The sequence below is a fragment of the Nothobranchius furzeri genome, chromosome 12 (assembly GCF_043380555.1).
Source record: "Nothobranchius furzeri strain GRZ-AD chromosome 12, NfurGRZ-RIMD1, whole genome shotgun sequence".
NCBI classification, from domain to species: domain Eukaryota; kingdom Metazoa; phylum Chordata; class Actinopteri; order Cyprinodontiformes; family Nothobranchiidae; genus Nothobranchius; species Nothobranchius furzeri.
This window is the reverse complement of record NC_091752.1, coordinates 43,800,287-43,822,011: the sequence shown is the minus strand read 5'-3', so window position 1 is coordinate 43,822,011 and position 21,725 is coordinate 43,800,287. Positions and strand designations below refer to the sequence as shown.

Genomic DNA, 21,725 nt, shown 5'->3' with positions numbered 1-21,725 from the left:
TATTATAGATGGTAACAACGTAAGGCATATGGGAAATCGGCAGATTAATGAGTGTTTTAGGGAGTTTTATTCTAGCCTGTATGAGTCTGAAATGGATATAACAAGACTTAAATCAGGGTTTTTCCTAAATGACTTGATGTTTCCTCAGCTGTCTGAGGATCAAGCTAGTTTGTTGGAGTCACCTATCACACTGGCAGAGGTAGATAAAGCAATAAGTTCACTTCAGTCGGGTAGAGTGCCAGGGGCAGACGGGTACCCAGTGAAGTATTTTAAGGTGATGTAAGGGAAACTTAAGAGTTTATCACTAAGGGTATATAATAAATAATTTAAAAAGGGGAAACCTTTTTAACCTGCAGTCTTCTTTGTGTGTGTGTGTGTGTGTGTGTGTGTGTGTGTGTGTGTGTGTGTGTGTGTGTGTGTGTGTGTGTGTGTGTGTGTGTGTGTGCGTGCGTGTGTATATATACACACACACACACACACTCCTATAGAGACACCTTACATACACAAGCCCGTGTACACACATAGGTACTCACATGGTGCGCTCAAAAGTTTTTACTTGAGCATTTTTGACACATAGTCTAAGGCTGTGGTTGGCACAAAATGCATTATGAATTATTACCGTGTGCTTTTTCAGCATAAAAAGTTACTGTTTTATATCCTCATGTGGTTGGCGCAGCGATATTTTGGATATGTAGTATTTTTGTGCATCCCCCTTTTTTTTTCTTCCTTTTTTATGCAGGTCTAGAAGTGGATTCTTCAGCATTTTCCATTGTTGTGATCCATTTTTTTCTCTTCCCCCTCCTCTTCCTTTCCTTACCCCCTTTCTCTTTCATCTCTGTCTCCGTGTCCGTTGAGATTTAAAACTACCAAAAATTTTTCTAATAATGTTTTGTGCGTGTGTGTGTGTGTGTGTGTGTGTGTGTGTGTGTGTGTGTGTGTGTGTGTGTGTGTGTGTGTGTGTGTGTGTGAACAGTGGCTTCATGCTGAACAAAGCCCAGTAGTGGATTGGGGCGGAGGGCGGGAAGCTCACTGTTCCTCCACTGTGCTTCCTCAGATAAGACGGGAGTCATTCTCAGGGTTCCTGGAGGGGCCTAGGGATTAGGTTTGGATCCGGGCCTGGTCAATACTTGCTCCCGCAGGAGCCCTGGGCTTTCTCATGGGGTCTGGTCCAAGCACCGGTGGCACCTTTGGCCTATTTAGCTGTGATTAGCCACCATTTGGACTGAGCTGCACTTTTTGTTCTTTGTTGTTGCGTAACAAGCCTTGTTTGGAAATACGGAGAAGCAGTGCTGAGACATGCTCTTGACTGACTTTTACCCTAACCAAACAAGCAAAAAAAAGAGAGTGACACGGCGTCGTCATGAAAACTTAAACTGTTTTACAGAAAACATTTATGTACAGAGTTTAGGGTGTGTAAGTCTGTCAGGAAACCCAGATAACATCATCTGCTCTCTGATGTGGGCGTCAGACTTTAACATCATGCGTCTTATGTTCCAATTCTCTAATTAAAGAACAAGAAAATCTGAGTTTATTAATCTGATCCAGGTAGAGCCACCAGACCCAAACCAGGTAGAACAAACAGCTCGCTTGTGTGGGACACACCTACGCAAACACACACACCTTTAAATTCCAAAATAAACCTCTAACTCTGAACATTTTGTCCATGTTTTAGTCTCAACGATCATCTCCTGCTGTTACATAACCGAGGTGTGTGTGTGCATGCACCATGTTTCTGTGCGTGCGTGAGCATGGACGCCAGTTGGTTTGGCGCCACAGCGGTGGGGTGTTATGGCTACTGGGGATTAAACCAGCAGCAGCCGAACGATGAGCAGAGCTCTGCGCTTCCTCTGCGGTATCTCTCCTTCCATCACGGAGCAATCAGTGGTTCAATGATGCCGTATCTACTGCTGCATCTCGCAGACCCCCCCCCCCCCCCCCCACCACCACCACCACCACCACACTTTCCTACCCTCATTACATTCTACTCCTCCTCTTCCTCCTCTCTCTCTCCTCCCCTGTTACATGTCTCATAATTTAATCTGAGCTTCAGGTGTTAGAAGACTTTAGAGGTGGCGGTCCTCCGCTCTGCTACGGCGCCAGCAGGTATCTCCAAATCTTGGAAAGTAAAACTGAAAGCATAAGAGTGTGTTCTTTTTATAGTCTCCTCCTTCATGATCTAACATCACAACCTGTTACAAAAGAAATCAACAAAAATCTTTGCTCTAATGTTGGTGTAGTTTACAAAAAACATATCACATATTTTTTTAAATTACAAAAATCTGATGAAAGGTTTTTTTATGATGTGAATTTTAATATTTAAAGTTTGAAACTTACTTTAAAAAATAAAATAACTTCCTATGTTCATTATTTTAAACTTTAAAACATCACTAAAATGTTATATTATACATATATATATATATATATGTATATATATATATATATATATATATATGTATATATATATATATATATATATATATATATACTGTATTGCTTTCAAACTGGTTTCAGTGGGTCTTGAGCCAGAAACTTGAGCAGCCCTCTGCTGACCAGAACCTGCATTAACAGATGTGTGGTTCTTGTAGGAGGTAAGTGGGCTAGACAATACGGCCTTAAATAGCCTCCTAATGGCTGCTGATGCTGGGAAATGCTCTGTCATGGTCCTGCTTGACCTCAGTGCAGCTTTTGACACTGTAGACCACAACGTTCTACTAAACAGGTTAAAGGCCCTGGCTGGGATTTCAGGTTCTGCTCTAGACTGGCTCTCTTCCTATCTCACCAACAGAACATTCACAGTGAAGTCACAAACCTTCTCTTTAGATACTGCCTCTCTAACATGCGGGGTCCCACAAGGTTCAGTTCTAGGGCCTCTACTATTCGCATTCTATATTCTTCCCCTAGCTGGCATCATTCAGTCTTTCCCAGACATCTCCTACCACATCTATGCTGATGATATTCAGCTCTATATGCCCTTTATGCCACACCAGTTGGACAGGCTGGCCACACTTGTACTCTGCCTGACCCAGATCAGTAACTGGCTGTCCAGCAACTTTCTTGTCCTCAATGCTAACAAGACAGAGACCCTGATCGCTGCACCCCCGGAACTTCAGCCAAAAATCGAGCAAGAAATTGCCTCTTTTTGCCCATCAGCCAAGGCCAACATTAGGAACCTGGGAGTTATTTTTGATCCAGCTTTAAGTTTAGATTCACACGTCAAAACCATCTCCCGCTCTTGTTTCTTTCAACTGAGAAACATTTCAAAAGTCCGTAAACTGGTTTCTACAGCAGATCTGGAAAAAATCATCCATGCCTTTGTGTCAACATGCTTAGACTACTGTAACGCTCGTTTTACTGGTCTCAGCAAAACCTCCCTCTCACGCCATCAAGCCATCCAAAATGCAGCAGCCAGACTCCTAACCAAATCCAGCAGACGAGCTCACATCACTCCAGTTTTACAGTCCCTCCACTGGCTCCCGGTAGAATATAGAATACAGTTTAAAATTTTAGTCCTGACCTATAGAGCTCTTAACAACCAGGCTCCAAGCTACCTATCTGAGCTTTTATCCCCACACACCACCTCTCGGAACCTTAGATCCACATCTGAAAACCTCCGGGCTGTTGCTCGAACTAGACTTCTCAATACATTTAAAAAATAAAGATTTATGTAAAATTGTTCCATACAGACTTATTTCCCAGGTAAGATTTCTGTTCTGAGTGTATGAGATGAAAACAGCCAGAGACTTGGGTGTAAAGTCACTCGGCCCACTTCCTGCTTGAAGATGTTTTTGGTTCTATTCATCAAAAATAACCTGTTTATTAAAGCTGTGGTTCAGACCGCTGATGTTGTTTAATGTTGCTGCTCTCTGATCGCACTTTGAGACACCGGTGTGGAGGAGGAGGAACAATGGGTCTGCTGCTGCTCGGCTTCCTCACCTTCTAATTTTAGCAGAAGACTCAAACTTTCAGCTTCACTCAGCAGTGAGTCCAATCAATTCACACAAACCACTGGGACCTGCATCTGTTTGCATTGTGTGTGTGTGTGTGTGTGTGTGTGTGTGTGTGTGTGTGTGTGTGTGTGTGTGCGTGTGTGCGCGCGCGTGCGTGTGCGCATACCTGAGGCAAGCAGCTTGCGAGTGCGCAGGACGCTGATGGCAAGCCTCATGATGGAGGCCTTGTCCAGGTGGGAGCTGACGCTGTGAGGTAAAGGCAGTTGGTGGGCCAGCTCGTAGAAGACCTCCGTCTCTTTGCTGCGTCTGCATCGCGCTGCATCCCGGGACTTCTCTTTACGCCTCTCCGAGCTGCTCCTGCAACACCAACAGGAACAAGGTTACGCGTCCTGTTGGAAATGAGGTTTTCTTTATGCAATTATGAAAGCTAAATCCTCTAACTCTTTGGGGTATTTTCAGACTGCTAACTATGCTGCTCCAGGCAACATACAGAGTAAAGACTCCCGTTTTACAAATCCCTAGAGGATTTGGCAAGCCTTGGATACAACTCCAGTGAAACGTACTTTTATTTCCTGAAGTAGCATCATCGACCCGTTTTCACCTCTCCAGGAAAACGTTCTGTTAACAACCACATCACATCAAACTGCAGCTTAAATCAGTAAAACTGAATGAGTGAAAGTGTTGTATTTGCCAAGAGTTGTCAGGTTTAAAGTTGGTCTGCTAAACATTTCAACCTGATCCTCATTCATTCATTCATTCATTCATTCATTCATTCATTCATTCATTTTAGGGCTGTCAAAATTCATGTGTTTCAATGCATTAACGCAAAACCTTTTTAAAAATGTTAATTTATTATAGAGATAGATAGATAGATAGATAGATAGATAGATAGATAGATAGATAGATAGATAGATAGATAGATAGATAGATAGATAGATAGATAGATAGATAGATAGATAGATAGATAGATAGATAGATAGATAGATAGATAGATAGATAGATAGATATGGTAGGAAGACCCCTTATTGATCCATGTAACCTCTTGCTCTAGTGCGCATGTGTGTTGCAGAACGATATCAACAATCATGTTTTTTATGCTGTTGGTTGTACAAACTGCTTTGATAACAACAAATCGTGCAAGTTCTACAGACTTCCATCGACTTGCGCTCCTTTAAAGGCAAACAAAAGATGTCTTTGGTTGCAAACTATGAGCAGATCATTAAAAATGCTCAAATCTGGTGCAATCACTTCACATCAGTTATATTATAATAATAATAATTAATCGCTCAAGCTTATAAGTTGATGTGCATTGGTTCACTGTGACTCATTTGTGTTGCTAAACCCATTGAAACAAATACTACAAGCTAGGATTACTAGTCCACAGACATCATATAAGTAGACACGGCGTGGCCTGGTGCTGTCTCCATTCGCCCCTAGTACATGTATTTCTACTGAGGAAGGTGTTTACCAGAATAAAAAAAACATTTATTATGCTTTTTCACACAATCAGAGGTGTGGTATGGCATAATAGTTTAAATATAGATACAAATATATACAATAAATGAAAAATATGTTAAATATAAAATAGGTAGGCTAGAAAAGTTGCAGTTACTGCAGCTGTATTGACAGACTCTTTGGTCCAGATAAAGAAAAATATAAAACAACAAAACATTAAAAACAATAAATGAAACAAAATAGGTAAAAACAAATAGAACAAATAAAAATGCTAAAAGCATGAAAATAAATTCTAAATCTAAATCTATTTAAAAACGTACTATAAAGATGTTCCACACGATTAAGAGTAACCACACAAACACTTCAACCAGTATTTCCTTATACTGGACAAATAGCAACAACTGCTCACAGCAGGATCAGTGATTGCTAAAATTATACTGTTGGCAGAGCTATCCAGTAGTTCTCTAAAAGTGAACATTAGTTTTCTTAAAAGAGCTTCTAAAGTACACACGCCTGCTGTTACAAACATCTGACTGGCACTGCCCCCTCTGGGTATTTTGAGTAAGATTCTTAAGGCATCATTGTATGCAACATGCAGCTTATTCATGCTGCTTTGATTGTAGGATGACCACAGTTGGGCTGTATAATATTATATGTGTGATTAACGCGTAGGCTTCTGTAGTTTAGCTTTGGCCCCTCTGGTGATCAATAGTTTGTGACATAATGAAGCAGGCACGTTAATGTAAACATGGCGGATGCTAGGTTGAGCGTGGAAAGCAAAAAAGGGTCTTTTGAGTGAAAAGGTTACTTCTTAAACTCTACCAGATGGTACAACTGATAAGAAAAAGTTATTTGTGTTTACTGTCGATGTAAACTGAGCTATCAGCGTAGTACTCTCAAATACCACCTGCTGGTGCAGCATAGTTGATGAAGAGCCTTCTCCCCATGTCGAAAGCAAACCACGCTGGATGGTTTACAGCAGAGACACCTGGACAGTTCTACATCCAGTAAACTTTCAACAGCCATTCAATTCAATCCAGCGCCAAATCACCACAAGAGTCGTCTCAAGGCACTTCACATAGTAAACATTCCAATACAGGTCAGGTCAGTAAACAGGTTCCTATAAAAGAACCCAGCAGGTTCAGATCAGATTCATTTATTAATAAAATCACAACAAGCACCAGTGTTCGCCTACATAGGCTCAGACATGGCGCTCCCCAATGATGACCATGTCCCATGAACAGTCCAGTGTATACACTCCTTCATCCTATTTCATTGTGCTGGGTCAAGCCATTACATGTTTTCTCCTGTGCATTGGTCAGTTACAGCAGATTTCTTTATTGTACTCTCTCTTGTTTTGCTGCTCTTGTGTGTCTTCCTCTTGTTTCCTTCTGACACTCCTTTTTATGTTCTATTTTTTACCTGTTTCAATTTTTTAATCAAATAAAAAAAAGTTATGCTGCAGAGTCTTAAAGTATTAAAAAGCAGTAATGTATCCATTCATTGAAATCATTATTAAAGGAGACATATCATGAAAAACTCACTTTTTTATCCCTTAATACAGTGTATTTCACATTTTAAGGGTCGAAGTGTGCAAAAAGCCTTATATTATTCACTAGAGGTGCTATTTAGATATTTTATTATAAAGTTTTGGTCATACACACACACACACACACACACACACACACACATATATATATATATATATATATATATATATATATATATTAGGGCCGTGACTCGATTAAAATTTTTAATCTAATTAATTAGAGGCTTTGAAATTAATTAATCTAAATTAATCGCATTTTTGGAGTGCTTCTGTTTTAACTTAAACTTCTGTTTTCAACTTTAAGACACGTTACTTGTGATTGTTTACAGAAGACGGAGCGTTCTCCCAGCGGCAACCAGGTGCCTCTCGTTTGTCTGACTACTTTCATAAACTACTGTTAGGGCAAAGAATTATTCTGTCTGGAGCTTTCAGCACTGCACAGATGTTACGTAAATGTTAAAAATATAGCTTATCGCAACTTTTGTAAAGTTTCCGGTGCCACCGGACAGCTGCAGCAGGGACGATCTGTGAAAAATGTCCGTGACACGGACTCCGTTGTTGTCTGGAAGTTTTTTGTTTTCCAAGTTAAAAAAAGAGGCGGACTGGTTTCCTAAATCCTGCATCAGTCCAAGCAAGGCAACTTTCTGTTTTTATTCCGTTTTAGTAGCCATTAGCACTGTGCATTGTTGTGTGCGTCAGTGATATTTGGTCTACGAGGAAATCTTGCAATAACAAAGGTTCCGCCTTTCTCAAAATGCAAGCTGTGATTAAATGTGTTAATTTTTTTAAACGCGTGATTTTTTCTAATTAATTAATCACAATTAATGTGTTAAAGTTCCGGTTGTATCAACTAGTCGACTTCACTGCTCTGTAGTGACTTTTTATGCCTTTCATAGACTAGTCGTTGTCACGTAATAATAACCGACAAGATGCAGTCCTCGGAAAAGACAGCAGGTGACGAGCCCCTGCGCGTCTGGAGGCGACGCGCTGTGTCAGAGCGTCGGTATCAAACGCCCGTGGTAAAACGGACATTTGACCGAATTGTGACCTTTACCCTCTTGCAATTTAACCTTCCCCTCACCCCCATCCTAACCTTAACCAGCTTGCGCATGCAAAGCTCTGTTTCGCGTTTCATCGTTCCTCTCAAACACGCTTAACGGAAAATTTAGACTGATATACTGGGTAAAGATTAGGGTGGGGCTTCATTTGAGCTAGATCTTGCTGGAACAAGATCCGGGAACTGTCTTCATTTTGAAAGGACCATTCTGGCAACTGTCTGCTAGGATCCAGCAACTTACGCGACCAACTTGTGCTATATGAAGGGTACAAATTACAGGTGACCTAAAAGAATCCCGGCTCACCTCACAGGATGACAGGCTCCCTTGTCAGCCCTCAGCTTACACACCCAGGGGAAGCCCGAAAACAATCCTGGTTCTACTGATATTACATTATCTCTGTGGACTCTGCTGATGAATGAGTTTCTCCACATTTTTAATGTTTCCTCTGACATCTCGCTGTAGCTTCGGGGATCTACCTGTTAGTACGTCCATTCAGATGGAGCGCTGGCTGGCTAGTCTGCTTTTGTTCTGGAGATATTGAAATGATGCTCGTCAGATGATTAAAAGTTAGGAAACCGGAATAGACTAGAGGAATTTGAATCCACTGACCTGTGGTGCCATGAAGGCTTTGCCCCCACTGATGTGTAACACCTGCAACTCTCACATTCTTATTTTTAGCGTCTATTTTCAAATTTATTTCTACGGATCTCAATGAAAAAAAAATTATATAAATAGAAATTTGGACCAGAAGGTTTGGCTACACAGCAAATACGAATGAATGAGACTCAGCTGAAGTCTTTTATATTTATATTTATATATATAACAGTCACAACAAATAAAATAATTTAAATAAATGTCTGTTTCTTATTTCCTGTGGGTACCAGTGTTCTCAGTAATACTGTTCTGTTTTCTTCACAACCACACTTGTTATTTCAGATCCAAATCAATGACTAAATCAGTTCGACCTTGAATTAACTTCAATGCTTTCAGTCAAAGATGTTCAAAGGTCAAAAGAATTCTCCGACATCCCAAGTCCAGGGAAGTGTGTGTGTGTGTGTGTGTGTGTGTGTGTGTGTGTGTGTGTGTGTGTGTGTGTGTGTGTGTGTGTGTGTGTGTGTGTGTGCGTGCATGTGTGCGTGTGTGTGTGTGTGTGTGTGTGTAAAGGACAGCCATTGTGATCTGGTGTGGTGGGAACCATCCTACCGCACTGCACCATAGGCTTGCCATCAACATCAGATCCTTCCAATCCACTAAGAGAATGAAGATGAAGCAAAAACTGTTCCCAGTTTAGTGTCAACAACAGGGTCAGAAAATACTCTGAGTTTTCAATGAGTATCATTTCACATTCCATTGGTACATAACAGCACAGCTAACGGTATTCACGTTTAACTTGGAAAATAAAGTAAGGAAATGTGGAATCATTCATTCTTCCCGCAGTAGATCAACATTCACATTATTAACCAATTATAAACATTAAGACATCGTCCCTCAACAGGCCGCCCCTGACCCACCTCTTTCTGGCCCTCAGGCTGCGATCCTTTCACGTTACTGAGGCAGTGCGGTATTGTGCGTGCTCAATTTAAATAGTAACAGGAAGACCACTGCCCCCCTGCGTCAGCTCCACAACGTTCAGTCTTACCTGCATTATAAACAGTCTGTCGCTCACCCAGACCCACTGCTCATCTGACTCAAACACAAAGCAACTGGATGCTCCCTCACTTTCATGGATTTTGTGAAACACAAGGAGCTTTTCTCTGATGCAGAAACAATAAAAGAATGAATGAAGACTGAAGTGATGAAAGCATGTTTGAATGCAAACAAAAAGAGGAAATGACCACTAAAATTAAGCAAATCCCTCTCTCTGACTCTACAGCAGCAAGACTAACAGAAATACTGGCTGGTGGTCTGACTGAACAGCCATGGATTCCACATATGATGTCTGTGAAGACACATTCTGATGCCAAGGACGCACTTGTTTTCAAACCAGGTCTTGAGTGACAATATGTCCAGCATTGCAAATGTGCATCACCAAATTGTTGTTGTTGAACCAGAAAGGGAGAAAGGTAGAGGAAAAATGGCTGCATGTTACAGTGAAAGTCCCACTAGTAGTCACACACACTGGTGTGTGTGTGTGTGTGTGTGTGCGTGTGTGCGCGTGTGAAATTTGTCCTCAGCATTTGACCCATCCCCTGGGGGAGCGGTGAGCTGCAGACACAGCTGCGCTCTGGAACCATTTGGTGGTTTAACCCCCCAATCCAACCCTTTAATGCTGAGAGTCAAGCAGAGAGGAATTGGGAAACATTTTTTCAAAATGACCCAACTGGTTTTGAACCCCTGGCCTCCCAGTCCCAGGGTGGGCACTCATACCACTAAGCCACTGAGAAGGTAAAGGACTAACAAATTCCGAATCCTTTGTCCAGGAGGAAAGAACAACTATGAATTTCACTAGAGCAGAGGAGATTCTGTGGTGATGTCATATTTGCGACGTGCTGACGTCTGATATGAGGTCCATGGAATTAGGAACTTTTACAAGCGGATAAATCTCAAAGCACATGACTGTTGTAATCGAAACGGCGTAAGGCCAAGTAGATTAGTAAATGGCTCTTTTAGCCCCGTTGACTTGTATTCTTTTTTTTTTCGTTCATCCGGGGACCCATGAGCCGACCGGAAAGGAGGAGCCTTAGGCTCCCTGTAGTAAACGCATTAAAAGTACAACTAAACCACAAAAAAGGAAGTTTTTGGTCACCAATGTCACAGAGGGAACAGTGCAACGGCACAAAACGGCGCCGTCTCTAGCGCTGACTTTCTACAACTAGAACTTTTTCTATTTTCTCTGCTGGCGTGTTCACAGCAAAAGCTACCAGCAAAAAAAAAAAAAAAAAAACACAGTCTCCCTGATGAAGATGGTGGACAGGACAGTGCGCTGATTTACAGCATCTCATCGGTGGAACTGTTGCTGCAGCTCATTGGCTAACAGCCATGTCCAGTATTTCTCACAGAAGTTTAACTGCTGGTACAAAATACATTCATCCAAAAATAAATACAATCATTGAACTAATGACTTCTCTGTTTCTGGTGGGTTGTAGTTCACATTTAATCAATTATTAAGGTTCATTTCATCTTTATTAGTTAGATGTAAATATGGGTTACAGACGGGGTTGACCGCTGGTACCACGAATGAATAGAATAGACTTTATTAATTCCCTTGTTACAGCAGCACCAACATACGATTACAGGTAAACACACAAAGGCAGTAAACTATTATTGTAACCTTCAACCACCAAAAACAACAAACTTCAAGAACTATGCAACATGACGCACACAGGCATACTAGTGTACATCAGGTATTGCACAAGGGTTGAATAAATACTGAATATTGCTATGACACGGTTAAATAAGAAAATAAACCAGGAGACAAGTTTCAACAATCTATCATGTTTTTAGGGTTCAAATGGATTTTTCTGAATATGAACATGCTATAAACCCATTTTAGAACCCAGAGCACACGCAATGACACTAAAAACCACATTACTGATCAGGTTTCTGCCTCTTTTTGTTTAACTTGTCCGTTCTCGTTCAGATTGGGAAACATCTTCCTGAACTTCGCGATGCCACGTGTTTGGACGGAAGTCCATGTTCCACTTTGTGGAAATGAATTCTAAAGTCAAATCATCTCTAAATGGATAAATAAAGATGTGAGGACTGTTTTCATTTCCTGCGTTTAATTTGCCACCACGGTGACATCACAAGGTAAAAGCAATCTTCCAACTCCAACTGTGCAAGCATGGTTGTAGGTCAGCTCATGTAAGAGAAGAAAACTGTTTTTATGGATCTGGTTGTTTTTCTCAGCTCTGTGTTATGAAATCAGCCTTGTTTTGATGTGAAATTCCAACAGAAAAGTAGCTCAGAGGGCTAAGAGCAGCCCCGTCATCCTTATTAGGACATTACACGCAGAGTTTCTGGCCTCTGTCATGTGTTCAGCCTCTTCCAGCTCTACGTACAGTCTAGGGCTGCAGCGGTGTGCAGAAAGGATCAGACTGACACCGGACTGGAACACTTGCACATAACTAATCATGATAAATGACCTGCACTTCTACTACAGTAGATTCTGCAGTAACCCTAAAGTCGCCTGCTGGGTTAACTCTGCACAGGCCTGTTAATTACTCAATCATTTCAATCAGGTGTGTAGAAGCAAAGAAATAGGTAACATGTGCAGGATGGTAGCCCCCAAGGACCGCAGTTGGTGACCCCTGCTTCAGATCTTTCCTGCAACGTCTTTAGTTTTCCTTTTAAATCAATCCTTCGTTATATCTTACCTTGTCTGCGTATGTCATAGGTCAGGAAATTACCTCCCATCTTGAGAAGAGATGGACAGCAGTGATGAGGAGGACCTACATAACATCTATATACACAAGGTCATTTCAGTTTGTTGTGTCCTCAATCCACAAACTGCAAAAGAGTAAATACATGTTTGTGTTCACTGGAGCGGTCCTGAAAACTAAAATCAACACGACGCTCTCCAAGAAATCAGCATAGCGGACACTGTTCATGACTCAGGGTAGCAGCAGGGTCTTAAAGTATTTTAAAGTATTAAACTCAGTATAGATACATTTTAAAGTGACAGTGTGTAGTTTCCTGGTGCTAGGGCGCAGCACATACACTTCAGGGTAGTTTTACATCATATTTCTGTGACTGTTGCTAGTTTAACAAACATTACGGTAAATGTTGCTACCCGTGGAGCAGAAAGCATGTGACCTCCTCAAACTCTGATGATCCTTCCGCTAATTTCATCGGGGTGATGCGATGCTGATTGTAGTTTTCTGACGTTGTAGTTTCCTGATCTGATCGGGGGTCCTGCGACTGCCGATGACATCATCATGCTACGGCAATACCACTTGGCCAAAATATATTGCATCTCTTTTTCGACTCTGTTCTTTCGCACAGATTTTGTAAAGAGTTTAGCAGTTTTGTTATTAAATTTGTGTTTCTTACTTCCTAAATGTTTTTGAAGGCGGTAACGTAATTTCCATAAATGTACAATCAGCCAACATTCTAGTGTGACGTCATCAACAGGACCCCAAGCCAGCCAGAAGGAAACATGGCGTCCCGCAAAGATGCCAGACTCATGCCCTATGTACCAGATTTTTATGGTTGTATGGTATGAAGCTCCAATATTTCTCAACAACTGGAAACCATTTTATTCATTTTTCAATGTTTCGACAGAGATTTCCAGAGACGAACGGTGAAAACTACACATTGTCTCTTTAAGGCCTTAAAAGTAATACATTTCAGAAAAAAGGTATTAAATTTCCGGGGAAAAGGACATGTTTTTTTAGATGTTCTCGTTTTCAAATAGTTAACAGTTTCATGTTGTTCTAAATACGCTGATAAATTTGGTATTTAAAAAAGAAACAATACAACGTAGTACACATTAAGACGCCACACTTGCCATGGTTACCAGCCATGATATGGGACACTTGCAATCCAGAACAGCACCTACAGGGGAGCATGGCTGGCAATATTTCCTCTCTTCCAGGAGCGAAATGACCGTTTAACGTTTACACCGATATAAACGTCCAACCAGCAAGCATCTTGAGTTAGCAGGCGTTGCTACTGCTAGCTTGCTGTTTGTCCTGTCTGTAAGCAGTCATTACATGTATTCTCACACATTGCCTTGAACAGTGAAACAGTTTTCTAGATTTAATAAAAATCTCTAATGTTAATAATTTAATTTAATTTAATTTAATTTTGGGCACGTATCTATTCGTGTTTTCAGTGTTTCACAACACTGACGTTTGTTTTTCATGTTTATGGCAGAGATGAGCCAAACCCCTCCTGTGTGTAACCAGAGGGCTGTTTCACGAAGCAAGCTCAGAAAAATCTAGATTTTTTAAAAAATGCTTCACTTGAAATAGCACACCAGCTCACTGCAGGAATTTCAGTTCCACGAACGACGCTCAGGTTGATTCAATCCTCACTAGTTGACGCGAGGAGTGACGAGCGAGGCTCACATGCATCCACAGGAAAGCAGCCCCTGCTAATCGATGCTAGATAAATGAGAATGGAAGGACAGAGCCTCCTTCTTTTCCCAGATGGAGCAAGAATTATTAATTCATGCCTACGAGGAAAACAAAGAGAGCAGAAGTAAAATGGAGACCATCAGCTGCTTGGTTAAATCCATGTTGCTGGCGGCGGCGCTGTTAGAACGCTCAGCGTTTACATGTTTACACGGCAACGCTGGTACTCCATGTCGATCTTGTGACCTTTAAAACCTTTTTGTAAGTCACAAATACACATTTAGCACTCATATTACACACTTAGAAAACAACAAAAATTACTGTTTTTGTTGTTAAAACAACTTTTGTTCATTCTTCTGCTAGAATAACTCGAACTTAAATAAGCATTTTTTCCAGTATTCACAGAGTAAGTATGTACTCTTTGTGACCAGAGTACAAGCTGTTTAAATTTAAAGCCACTTGAAGAAAGTGTTTCCTTTTACATATGTATTATGTTAGTTGAAAGGTACTTGTTAACATGTTCATAGAGAGGACATCATGTTGGTTCTATGGGTTCATCCCAGACTAAAGCTCACAAATAATTATACTTATTAATAATGCTGACATCAGTGGAATGAAACGCTCCTGGCTGCAAACGAAGATTAAATACCACAATGTTCCTCAGAATGAGGAGACGTTAATCCAATCAGAACTCAATTTAAAACGATTAAACTGACATTTATTAACAATTCAGCCACCAAAAATAAAATTGGATCTGCTAAAACCGCTGTTCCATAAATGCACATAAGCCGTAACATGTGTCATCACATACCTCCACCAGTCATGTTCACTAAGCTTCAACAAGCCTCACTGCTACCCTGCCACAGAGTAGGCTTGTCCTCAAGCTCATGTCACCGACCATGGTGAATATGTGGGGCTTCAGGTTAGCCTAGTTCGTGGAACCTTCAGGAAAATGGGTAGCCTGCAGAGGCTAAAACTCCTCAGAAACATGTTTTTCCCTACCGGCAAATGTAGTATATGGTACACGAGTGAATACTGTGAGATTCCAGCACCGTTTGCCTTCAAACCTTTAACTCTGTGCTGCATGACCCACATGTACATAATCATGCAATCACGTCATGGAGTTAGCTTAACATGATAGATTTTTTATTAGCAAGAAATATTTGCTGGTAATATTGTGAATGACATGATATTGTCCACCCCTAGATGGAATTTAAATGATTTTTATAAATAAAAGTCCCTGTGAGACTTTTGATACATGTAGCTATAACTCCTAACTGTTGACGGTCGAACGGACCGACAGACAGACAGACAGATAGATATAATATAATAGCACCAAGTGGTTTGGCTCTCTGGGATTTGGTAGGTGCCTGTGAAGCTCCACATTGTATTGACACCAAGATAAAGGATTGCTGTAAAGTTCACCATTTATGTGTATAAAAAATAAATTCCCATCTCACCCTCCACGGGTGGTCTCATCCTTCCAAGCTTGGGTCCTCTACCAGAGGCCGGGGAGCTTGAGGGTTCTGCAGTATCTTACATGCTCCTGGAACTGCTCTTTTCTGGACTGAGATGGCCTTCTTTCAAGGGGAATTTGCCCCTGGCCAGTATCTTTAAACTCATTGACCTGCACCGACAATCGCCCAAACCCTTGTTACAGGCAGGAGCCCAGAGAGCCAGGTGTGTGTGTGTGTGTGTGTGTGTGTGTGTGTGTGTGTGTGTGTGTGTGTGTGTGTGTGTGTGTGTGTGTGTGTGTGTGTGTGTGTGTGTGTGTGTGTGTGTGTGTGTGTGTGTGTGTGTGTGTGTGTGTGTGTGTTGTTCAAGTCTTTGATTGTCTGGGACTATTGTTGCCCAGAATTCCAGGATATGAAACAATCAGAGTCTCAGTGCTTCACCAGGCCTCCGGGCCCTCAGATGTACTAACTGAAACCCCCCCCCCCCCCCCCCCCCCCCACACACACACACACACACACACACACACACACACACACACACACACACAAAACAGAGGTTGAAGGTGAGTTCAAAGTGTTGTCACTCGGCAGAAACGGGACAATTAGCATTAGCTCCTTTTCTCCTTTCATCTCCCCTCCTTTGATTCCGCTGATGTTCTCAGCTCTGGTAAGATTTTCTCTTAAAATCAAGCAGATAAAATGTTGTTGGTTTAACAGCTTCAGCAGTGGCGGTCTGTCCATAGGGGGTGCTGGGGCGCCACCCACCAGTCTCACAGGAAAAGGAAGGAAGAAGAAGATGAGAAAATTCACATTTTATACATTTAATATAGACGTTTGTATATGCAGCTATGTTGGGCTCACACACACACACACACACACACGAAAACACATCAGAATGTCCATTTCTCAACAGTTTGATTTCCAGCATGGGTGAACTGTTTTATTTGCACACGCTCCTCCTCCTGTCTCCTGTATATGAAGATGGCGGAGCACTGATAACTAAAGCGCTCCAGCTGTGGCACGGCAGACGTGCTTGTCCCGGCGCACGGCCACAACACTTTAAGACCGTAACACCCTCACTACACAATTTATACACTTTTCTCAGACTGGCATTAACATTTTCACATTTTCAGTGTTTCAACACTCTCACGGTTCAAACCTTTGTACAAATGGACAAAGGACACAATGCACTAAAAAAACTGGCTAAAAAGATCAGCAAAACTTTGAGGCTGCGAGGAACCACTGTAGTTTAAAAATGGTCTCCCACTCTTTTACCACAATCAAAAGGTTGTGTGATGTGTTTTCTGTTCCTTTACCTAGACCCATCCTATAACTGGCACATGTGTGCTGGATCCCTCCAATACAAACCAAAGGAGAGCCTTCGGCTGCAGAAAACTGAAACCAAAGCGTGCACAGAAGACCGGACTCTTAGCTCAGATCAGGACGTTCACCTGGAAGCGCTACACCAGGGGTCTGCAACAGGTTGCTCACAATCTACCAGTAGCTCCCGACGGACTTGGAAGTCGCGCACCTGGAAACATAGTAGCCAGCGAGTCATCCCGCCTGTTTACAAAAATGACAGCCTAACTAACGAGGGACAGCTTTTTAATTTGACGTGCAAGCTGTCCCTGTTTTCTGTAATACTTAATCTAAAATTAGCATTTTGTGGAAGTAAAATAAATTTCTGATATTAGCATAAATCTTTTGGCAGACGTGTTCAAGCCTTCTGAAAATATGCAGAAGAATTGTGTGTATTGAAACTCTAATTTCCCTCTGGGATTAATAATTATTGAATTGAATTGAGTTTGTGCATGCACACACACACACACACACACACACACACACACACACACGCACGCACACACGCACACACACACACACACACGCGCACACACACACACACATACACACACACACACACACACACACACACACACACACACACACAAACACACACACAAACACACGTCTGTCTTTCTATCATAGTGAGTACCCTGCATTGACTTCAATTCATTTTTGTGACTCCACTATGGCTAACCCATACCCTAACATAACCAATGCTGACCTACTCCTAACCCTAACCTTAACTAAAACGTAATTCACACCAGACCTCTAACTGGTTTTGTAAGCTTCTGGTAAGCTTCTAAAAAAACTGAGGACCCAAAAAGATTTCCCCACTTTGAAAAATGCCCTCACATTGTAGGGAAAATGGTCAACATGGTCCTCAGTATGTAGTATGTACAAGAACTCACACACACACACACACACACACACACACACACACACACACACACACACACACACACACACACACACACACGGATGTGTTTAAAACTGAATTAGCTACAGTATGTTACTTTGCACAAACAAATGTTTAAACTCACAGAAGCTGCCTGCAGGTCTTCTGTTAGCTGAACACTCTTTTGCCGCTGCTGTGTGGAGCGGTTGGAGAATCACAATTCAAATGCGGAAGCGACCCCCGGCTACCGAACCGAGCAGAATACCGATGACGTAACACATGTGGACGACGGTGCAGGCTTCAACCAGCAGGAGAGGGAGGAAGAGGGGGGTTGTAATATAGTGATATTATATTAGGTAATAGAGGGAAATAATATACTGTTCGCCGGGCCCAGTTTATGTATTTGGTAGTACCATGGTGCCACCTAGTGGGGAGATGGTGAAATGTAGTGTGTGGGCGGAAGGGAGGACTGAATAAAAAACGTGTGGATTGAACATGACGGCGGTTCTCGGTGTCTTCACTGTTATTGATATATTAACAGTTTAGCATCAGTCAAAGTTATTACGGGGTAAACAGCGAGTGCATCACGGGGACTAAACTGATGTTTCTGAGCAAAACTGCAGGAACAGTGTGGTTGTTTAACGCCCTCTTTATAAAAAGTGTACACCCACACCCCACACAGGCGAGACGCGGCGCTCATACAGGTGACTCTTTCCTTCAGTTCCGACGCTGCAACGCGGAATATGTTGTGTTTACTATTAAGCCTATAATTTGTTTTACTCAGTAATGAATATTACTGAAAATGTTGCGAATTACAATTATTTAAAAAAAAAACACTCAAGTAAAAATACAGATTTTAAAAACAACTTAAAAAGTAAAAAAAATGCAAAAAAGCTACTCGATTACACTAACACGAGTATATGTAATTCATTACTTTCCACCTCTGGCCTAAAGCAAGGTGCTAACTGGAAAATGCTTCTGCGGCTCACATTTAAACAACGGCTTGTGAAAGAACATAAAAAGCTAGAAACACACTGATTCTTCCTGATGTAAGAAGTGAGTCTACTCTGTCTTTTGGTAGTTTTGGTGTTCACATGATCATATGTTCTGTGACTCTTCAAAAAACGATGAAAATGCTCAAAAACTCTGGCAGTCAGAGGCGTTCTGATCGGAAAATGGCTGGCAGTGAAAGACTTAACAAAGTAAGCATAATCGCACATGGAAAGTATCAATGTGAAGAAATCGCGTGGCTGTAGCTCTTCTGTACTGTTATTGTATAAAATTAGCTTACAGTCTCCAGAAGGTTGGAGACCCCTGGTCTACCCAGTCCCTTTTTCCTCAGACAGAAGATGCCAGGTTAGCTGGCTTTGCTAGCACTGGTGCTTTGTTGACATTCTCCTGCCTCCTGTTTGAGTTGCTTGGCACAGATCAAGCCTGGAGTCAGACAGGTATTACAGATTTAAACTAACTGAAAACACGTTGAATTTTTGCTTTAGTTTACTTTATTAAACAGTGTGGAGAAAAAGAATAGAAAGTACTTTGGCGTACCCTAGTGGTGATATGTGGTTAAGGTGCATCTGAAAACTTACTCGCAAAATGTCCACCAAAAAACTATTTAACCAACCGCCACTGAGCTTCAGGCAGAAATCTAATTTTTTTAAACCAAAATTTCCAGGAATAAAAATTTTCAGAAGGTGAAAACTTTTCCCGCAGCCATTTACTTTTACAACCCTGACTCGGTGAAAGAAGAAGCTTTTAAGTTGATAAGATGCTGATTCTGACCCAACCTGTGACCTGAAACGGCTCAATAGCTGAGAATAGGCTGATAAGTGAAAATTTACTTTGGATCATTACCAAGAAGAAATGTCGGAGTTAGGATTTAAAGAAATCTTTTACAACATTTTTAGTTCCTTTTGTCTTCATGCACCCGGTGTCCCCGGCAGCCTGACTGGTCACCAAGTTCATCTGATCTGGTTAAATCAGGGTTAGAAAATCTTTCCTGTTCAAACCTGTTCTTGTTTTGCTTCATTCTGCATTTCTGTCCGATTGTGATGCTGTTTGTGACAGAAGGCTGGAGAGTAAACAAACCTCAGAACTGGATTTAACAGCAGGCAGCAGGGCGAGAGGGGACCGGGTTCAGAGGACTCAACCATGTGGAAGTGTGTCCGTACCATCCGAGGTCAGCCAGTTCCTGATCCAGACTGACGCAGGAAAGTTGGAAAACCATCAAACAGGCCAAACCTGAAAAGCCTTGTGAAGTTGTTCCTTCTTTAACAGAGACCTTTACAGGTTCTGAAGCGGCAGAGTCTAACAAAATCAGACAGGAAGACCAGTGAAGCGTTAAAATATTATCATTACTGAAATAGCTCTACTCTGATTGGCCGAGTGATTAGAAAGCATTAGGCTCACACAGAAAGCGCTGATGTTGGAATAAAGGATATATCCAAACAGAAACCTTTTCAGCTGACTGCGTAAAGCCACTACATTTACAGCTTCAGCCTAAAATGAAACAAAACTTTCACATCGCCGGTGTGAATTTGGAATTTCTCATCCAAACATTTTGCTCTGCCTACGTAGGATGACATTCGTTAAACCCGAACGCAGCGTCGTTAGGCCCTCGCAACTCAGCGTCACTCCAGGCTAGTGTTGCCACTGGCAACGCATGACCGCAGTCGTATCACAGACTCCTCAACCCCAGCAACCACGGACGCTGTGAATCATCACCTCACCCAACTCTGTGTCTCCTCAAAGCCTGCCGACAATCTCAGCATGCCACCACTAGGGGATGCTTCATAAGTACAACCATAGTGGCTTAAACAGTCAACCACGAGTATGCTCAGCAAATGTGGCATAAATCTGACTATGCATCAGGAAGAAGTTTGGGAATCATAGGGGGCAATGTTTTAAAATCTAATTACATCAGATTAGGCTCATTTATTCGTAGTTTGGTGTGAATCAGATGTGTCACAGAGAGCAAAATGTGTCAGGAGGGAGAGTTAACTTATATTAGTATCTGAGCACATGAACCTGCTTGCTGGTGTTGTAACACACAGTACGTTAGGCACAGTTGCGACCATGTTCGCTGATGTTTTTGTAATTTGCATCAATCTAAGGGGCGTTGATTAAAGTAAAATCCTGCAGGGCTGTTCCCAGGCTCACATAGATCCTTGCTGCTTGGTACAGTTGACACCTTGTCTGCAGAAGCTAATGAAACTTTAATCTATCTAGGGGGCGCTGTCTCAAATGAAAATGAAATCCTTCTGAGCTGTTCATAGGTTGAAAAGGATCATTCACCTTGAGTTCGGTAGCAAATCAGATCATGTATGTGTCACAGAGAGCCAAAATGTCTGTGAAGGTTCTCAGTCATCCAGGTCATTGTAGTCTAAGGAGATTTGAAAGTAAAGCGTCTGGACTTCTTTGAGTTGCTTGAAGACGTTTCACCTCTCATCCGAGAGGCTTCTTCAGTTCTAAGGTCAAATGGTGGAGAGTCCCAGATTCATACTCACACCTTGGCTCATGTGTTTATGTAGAAGAGTCATCAGGGGGTCTTTTGTTCCCTCTTCGGGGGGAAACTCCCACTGGGTTTGAATCTGGGACTCTCCACCATTTGACCTTAGAACTGAAGAAGCCTCTCGGATGAGAGGTGAAACGTCTTCAAGCAACTCAAAGAAGTCCAGACGCTTTTCTTTCAAATCTCCTTAGACCACAGAGAGCCAAAGTGATTTTAATGATTGAGCAAGTGAAGCCGTGTGCCTGTGTTATATGGAGACACAGCAAGTTTGGCCTGGGTGTGACCTTGTTGGTGTAACCTGGGGATTGAAGCATAAAAATCTCATCTGACTGAAAATTATGGCATTTAAAAGTGTGGGTGTTGAGATTTCTCTGAGGTAAAAAATATGATAAGTATTAAAGCACTCTAGGGGTGTCGGGGGCATGCCCCCCCGGAAAAAAACTATTGGACATTTTATATTTAAACGCATCAGCCTGGGGCATTTTTGAGGGGAAA

The 21,725-nt window shown here is 41.8% G+C and overlaps 1 protein-coding gene across 1 annotated transcript in view; it reads right to left on the bottom strand.

Annotated features, from left to right (window-relative positions):
• epas1b (endothelial PAS domain protein 1b) overlaps positions 1 to 21,725 on the bottom strand; it is a 94,966-nt gene that overhangs the window by 48,433 nt on the left and 24,808 nt on the right. The window contains exon 2 of the mRNA XM_015945086.3: positions 4,114 to 4,304. Within this exon, the coding sequence (XP_015800572.3) occupies positions 4,114 to 4,304 (191 nt within the window). The remainder of the gene's footprint in view (positions 1 to 4,113; positions 4,305 to 21,725) is intronic.